Source organism: Bacillus rossius, unplaced genomic scaffold, assembly GCF_032445375.1.
Source record: "Bacillus rossius redtenbacheri isolate Brsri unplaced genomic scaffold, Brsri_v3 Brsri_v3_scf210, whole genome shotgun sequence".
Taxonomy (NCBI): Eukaryota; Metazoa; Arthropoda; class Insecta; order Phasmatodea; family Bacillidae; genus Bacillus; species Bacillus rossius.
In genome coordinates, this window is record NW_026962383.1 from 80 (window position 1) to 6,720 (window position 6,641).

The following is a 6,641-nucleotide window of genomic DNA, read 5'->3' on the forward strand; positions in this document are numbered from 1 at the left end:
TGAGACCTGGAGTACATCGCTGAACTATTCTACAAGTAGCATCTGTCAGATGTGCTTGATAATTTTTAGGAATTCTTAGAAATATGGTGTTGATTATAAACTACAATATTAAGATACTTATTTTTTGACTCCTTTTACTCACCATGTACAATGTAACCCATTATAAAGAGTTCTGATGGTTATAAACTCACAGAATTAGTTTGGCCCTGAAGGTTACTCAGTTTTCTTTTATTGCAAAAAAAGGCAGCGAACACTGTTTAACTCTTTCAACTTAATCATTGTTAGAGTATAGACAACTTTTCCATTTATTGTGCAAGTAATCTTACCATTAAAAGTTACTTATTTTCAACACACATTTTTTTTTTAAGTCAGCAGCTTACAAACTGTTGCCTGAATGCTATAGGGCCAAATGAACTTGTGGCAATTTATATTTCAACTCTCTTAGAATGAGCTTTGTAGTCAAGTAGTCAACTGAACTATGGAATCTAAACCATTCATGCTACTATTGTGAAGCAGTAGACAATCATTCCAGTCATCTGCATCGCACGGCAGGCTGCTCCTTATGTTGCATCTACTATATGAACTGTGAGGATGACAAATTACTATTAAAAAGTTTAAGAAAGGTACCTAACTACGTAGTTCTCACAAGATATATGATCAGCAAGGAACAAAGCATACAGTGGATTCTCTATCCATTGTTTCTCATGGGAATGACAAATAATTTCAATACATGAGGAATTTCAATTGATGCGGTTTAGAAATGAGACTCCATAATGTGTTCCATGTAAGAAGAATGTCAATATATACATCAGGTATCAAAAGATACAAAATCCACTGTACAAGAATATGCTGGAACATTATAACTTACTTTTGTTCGCGAAGCACCCTGTCTTTCGTGTGACGGAGCCATGATTTAATGCACACTGCCACATCATCATCAGTACAAGATTTAATGTGCTTTCGAGTTACTTCTGTAAAAAAAACATCTGTTTTCAAAACTTGCACACAGAACTGTGACAAAAGTAACAATTTTTACATACAGTGGAGCTCATCATACTTTTTGATAGCTTCATTTTTGTCAGTATGGAAACAGATGCAAGTATTCTCATCATGTACGGACTTACAAGTCTAAAATAAGCCTAAATTAATATTCTTAAGTAGAAGAGGATGAAAGTATTTTCAGGCAGGTACTTTAGGACTAAAAATATTCCAACATGACATTTCTTATATGTGGAAGCACTATAGTGTCATTTTGATGGCTCAGATCAGCTTCATCAGGCAGTGAGTCACTGCACAATTTACCGCTGCCATACAAGCAGTTTGAAATTTGCCACGAGATGAAGATGGTCTAACCAAGTACAACATTGTGATTGCACGCACAACAAAAGTGTCATCCTATGTTTAAACATTTTCTGTCTGGACATATATGTCTGTTAGTACTTTTAGCACACATACTTAAAAATATTGGTAGTTTACTGGTCAAAATGTTTTTAACGATTAAGATTCAATATTAATTACAAATCAGCATTTGTATATGTTAATAAGTAAACATATTCCTAACAGACTTTTCTTTAACCCTACCAAAATTAACAATAAATCTCTAGCCAGAAAATGAAGTTTTTCATTTATTAAATTGAAAGTTACCGGTAATCAACAATAAACAAGTGCAAAAAACAAAAAAAAATGTTTCCAATGAAACAAACTACAATTGTATATATGAAGCTTGTTACCAATGTAGTTTATACAAATTACCAAGCAGTACATACAAAAGAAAGCTATGTCTCCACAGTATTAATTTGATAAATTTATGTTTGTAGAAATTATTTTTAAATGACACAAGTTATCTGAAAATTTTATTTGAAATTTTGAAATGGTATTTGAATGCATAAATTGTCATGTGTAACAAACTGTTTAAGAATTGGTACTTCGTTGTTTAATAATGCAGTCTCCAGAAACTTATTTACAGAGTATTTCATTCTGGCAGCTCTCTAAGACTACAGTTTCAAGTTAGGGGAGACACACCAACTACCGATGTGTTAAGGTTTTTTTTTGTGTTTTTAATTATTTTAAGGTAGAAGATATTGATCAATCAAGTAAACGAATGTTTTGTCTTTAACTTCAATCCTTTCTTTAAGTATCGGCATGGTGTTCCGGCATGTAACTCTTCAACTATTATTTACAATAACTTTTTAAAAATTACGTGATTTTGCACCAACTACTGATGTGGCAAAAATGCCTGCGCACTAAATATCAGCGCCCCACTTATCGGCCTGTTTCTTCTACCTTTTATATGTTAACAATACATTAAGCCCACTTAAAAAAGTCTTCATAGTAAGCAATTTAATTTACCTTGAATAACTTTACATAACTGCAAAGATGCAAACACTCTCTTCTTTTTTCCCCCTACATAGCTGTAGGTATCACCCAATGGGTTCGTAAGCATCAACTCCAACAGCTTTCTCACAATTGTTTTCATATCGCCCCCACCAAATTTTGAGAGTTCCTTAATCTGTTGACAAAAAAAAATTACAATTTTAAAGTAATGATCAACATTCCAATTAACACTGCTTACAGAGACATTACCATCATTACTTAAAATAAAATGAGTATTAACCAATAAAATCAGACATTATAGTCTAGCTCAGATAAGATTTCCAGATGTTGACATTTCTCTTATGAGAAAAGAGTCTGTAAAAAGGTTTGCAGAGGCCTTGTTATTCCAGAGATTTTTGATGGTTTGTAGATCAACACAATATGGAACTGTCAGGCTTCTTTTTCAGAAGAGGAATGTCAAAATCAGGAAACCTTACATGATACAAACTATACCAATTTCATGTAGGTACTACGGGTGCTGTTAAGGTCGATTACTAAGGAGCATAGCAATACAGAACAAGGGTACATCACTTTTAAATTTTTCTCCACATTCTACAGCCATCTCCTATACATTTTGAATGCATAACGTTTAAGGGAAATTGCATTGCTATTTCACAGCAAAAACTTTGGCGTACTTTATTAGCATTTCTTTCTAGGAAACTGATCAAATAGACTTATTGCTACTGAAAGTCATTCACATGTCTTTTCTGTGAACATGATACTGGATGCCTATGACCATATAGGTCCAATATGTAAGCTGATGTCTTTTTTTAAAAATTAAATTGCCCATAACTGAACAGATATAGGTCACAGGCTAATTTGTAGTTTAGGGCAGTTTTCAGAGCTTAAACTTGCTTACCTGTAATCTACACAATTTGTGCAGGTAAAATAAATTACCTGTACAAAGAATTATTTGAATAACATTAATCTCGCCACGTTTCACCATCTGTAATCATGACCATGGATAGGAACTCAAATCGTGGTACAGGTGTAGTGGAAGTTTTGTACTTGTCATTTGGAACTGGTCAACTCAACTATTGAAAATTACTACTCAAGTTTATCTTAGCTCATTTGTCTTACTTTGAATTATACTTCGCCAAATCAAAAACTTGCATCACTAATTCAGTAAAAATTTTTTGAACTGTAACAAACTTTTATTTAAAACTTAAAGTTTTCACAGTTTTTTATAAGCAGATACATTTCACATTTAGAAATATAACGTAACATTAGGTGTTCATAGAACTTTTAAACCTAAATTGGGAAGAACTGAAAAACCAAAAACAAGGAATTCAAGTGGGCACTAAGTGAAATATGGTTGCACGAGAAACCTTTGTAATAACTCACTGTGCAGCTACAGTAAAGATTTTTATCTTACAGAAATTTATACAACAGTAATATTAGATATAAGATGTAATTCCATTACAGTCCACTTTTTTTTCTGTGAGAAATATATGAATGTATGTATATTGGTATGCATCCGTGAATGTTGGGAATTGTACCAAGAAACTGTCACAACACAGAACCAGTCTTAAAATAACACCACTGTACAGACATGTCCCTCCATTAAGCATTAATAGTAAAAAGTGAAGTAGATTGTGTTAGAAACACAGTAAAACTGTGTGCAAGATCCCAATCAGGAAATTTTTCACAAATAAGTGAACAATGTATAGTAAGCCTTAGTCGAACTTTATGGCTTATTTGAATATACTTGACTCGATGAACAATTATGGGGCCGCGGCAGTCTAGAGGTCTGACAACTCATCCCTCAACCTAGGTGATCCAGGTTCAATTCCCGAAGGAGTAGGATCCCGGATTTTCACAAGCGGGACTCGTGCCGGACGATGTCGTGGTCGGGGATCCGTTTCCCCGCACCTCTTTCATACTGACGCTACTCTATTCACTTCATATCATCATTTAGGACATGCAGATGCCATCAGCCACCCAAAGAAGTCTGCACTCAGAGTACAATAGCCTGCTCTTGTATACCTCACCCATGATATATACAATAGCCTGCTCTTGTATACCTCACTCATGATATATTATTGATTAATAATGCACTTTCAATAAAAAAATAGTAATAGAGTATTTTTATTACCATGGATTCTTTGAACTTTGCTTCAGTTTTGAGTTTCTCTTCTAGTGCTTGTAAGGCTTCTTCAGTGTGGAGAGGGAAGTCATTAATTACGGTTTCGTATGTTTCATTTTCAGTCAGTGGCTCACAAGTATTCACAGATTGTAGTTTTTGAAGAATTTCTTGCTGTGATAATATCACTGAATTCATCTTGTGTTTCAAATCTACCAGCATTCTCAACATCATGTTTTGGAAAGGCTTATCTGAAAACGAAAATTGTGATAGCAAATTTATAAGCCAAGCAAACTGGTAACAAAAGTCACTAACTTCTATATCATGCACAAAAAATGTAACTTACCTGAATTCTCTGTAATGTATGCAGGATCAAGACTGCCATTACTTTGACTTTCAACAATAGAACCATTGTTTTGCACTCCTGATGTTGATGCCAATTCCCCGATCTTCTGAATCTGTAGTGATGGCTGCTTTGGGAATGGAGGCAGTTTTGATATTTTGGCAGGAGGTGCAGAACCTTCATCATCAGAACTAGAGCAAATTCTTTTTTGAGCATTTTCTCTGCGGCGTTTTCGGATTTCATCGATATCATCAGTGTTTAGGTCGGACATTGTTTCAGCCTGCTTTAACTTGGACTTCCCCTTTTGAAACGAATCTGAAAACAAGAAGTAAGTATATCAATACTGTGTTAAATTTAGATGGTATGTAACTAACTAAGCTATATTCTTGCAAAATCCTTACTTGTAGTTGCCATTATCCTGAGAACTGGAAAACGTGACCAGGTGTCTTCAGGATATTCCATTTTCTCAACTGCTCTGTCATATCTTTGTATACTGGTGAATGATGGCCAGTATGAAAATTTTCTGTCCTCAGACAACCACTTTGAAGCGATAATTTGAAGGCCGTCATTGAATTCTACTATGGCATAGTTGTCCATTTCTGCATAAAACATACAAAATCAAAAAAATATTACCCTAGAATAGCTCACGCCATAGATGGCTCAAGCCTAGTAAATATATTTCTCATTTCAAGCAAATATACACATAGACAGCTCATTACTTATTCCTTGCAATACTGTGAAGTGATACCTAGATCTATCAGCTGATGACTGGCAGTGTGCTAAAAAATAAAATTGTTTATCACCACTTAACGTGATAAGATTGTTTTCAAATATAATTATCATATATAGTGGCATATACAGAATGTTTTGCTGCTGCATATACTCTGTTCCACGTAAAGTTTCCAGATTTTGACATTTCTCTTCTGTAAACACAGGTTTGTGGAGACCTTGTTTTTCTAGGAAACTTGGCGGTATTAAAGGCCAACACAATGGAACTGCCAGGTATATTTCTTGGAAGAGAAATGTCACAATCTGGAAACTGTACATGGATCAGAGTGAAGTGCGTTTAGTATAAACATTTTATATTTTGGTGAAATAGTGTTAGTTATGTAGACATTACTTGTGAGTACAGTTTCCTCTTACAGAATAATTCTAGATAGCTCGTATAGTATTCTCATAATGGCACGTAAAAGCTAAAATTTGCATGTTACGTTGCCCAGCAAATTGTGATAGCCAATTGACTCACGTATACAAAATAATTCATGATTAACTAGCATACCATAGCCTATATGTAACGAAGGAGTAAGAAACCCATGGCGTAATTCTTCATATATAAAAAAAATTTGAGCTTGCCACTTTTTTCTGAATGGATGTTTTGTAATGAAAAAATATCTGTTTTATATCAGGCCCTCTGAATACCAGCATTTGCAACCATTTTATGTAGACCTAAATAAGAGGAAGAAAATTATCTCAGGCATTTCTTTCTCAAACGTGGCAGTGGGTTTGATCCAAAAAGTATGTGGCCTGTATGAAATAGTTTTTTTTAAGTTACTTACATATAACAAATTTTATTGCAATTTTACTGTTTTGCTCAAAGAATAACAAATTAACACAGCAATACTACTGCATTAATAGTGAAAAACAGGCATAATTAAAATGCAAGCTTTTTAAATACAGGCTATTATACAGTATTATAATCCATACAACAAATTTATTTATTACCTGATTTTGCATATGTAGTAGAGGTACAACAACAATTTTGTTATTGTGTGGAATCTTGTAATATTTGTTGAATAGCTCGTCTGCTGGCTAAATTTTGAGTTCCGACAAATTGTGAACAAT

The 6,641-nt window shown here is 33.9% G+C and overlaps 1 protein-coding gene across 1 annotated transcript; it reads right to left on the reverse strand.

The window, feature by feature from the left end:
* Positions 1 to 395: 395 nt before the first annotated feature.
* LOC134543808 (uncharacterized) lies at positions 396 to 5,662 on the reverse strand. The gene is made up of 5 exons (XM_063388411.1): positions 5,201 to 5,662; positions 4,803 to 5,114; positions 4,469 to 4,707; positions 2,350 to 2,509; positions 396 to 971 (listed from the first exon to the last, which is right to left on the reverse strand). Exons 1-5 carry the CDS (start codon positions 5,409 to 5,411, stop codon positions 865 to 867), a joined length of 1,029 nt encoding a protein of 342 aa, XP_063244481.1. The 5' UTR covers positions 5,412 to 5,662; the 3' UTR covers positions 396 to 864.
* Between the last annotated feature and the right edge of the window lie 979 nt (positions 5,663 to 6,641).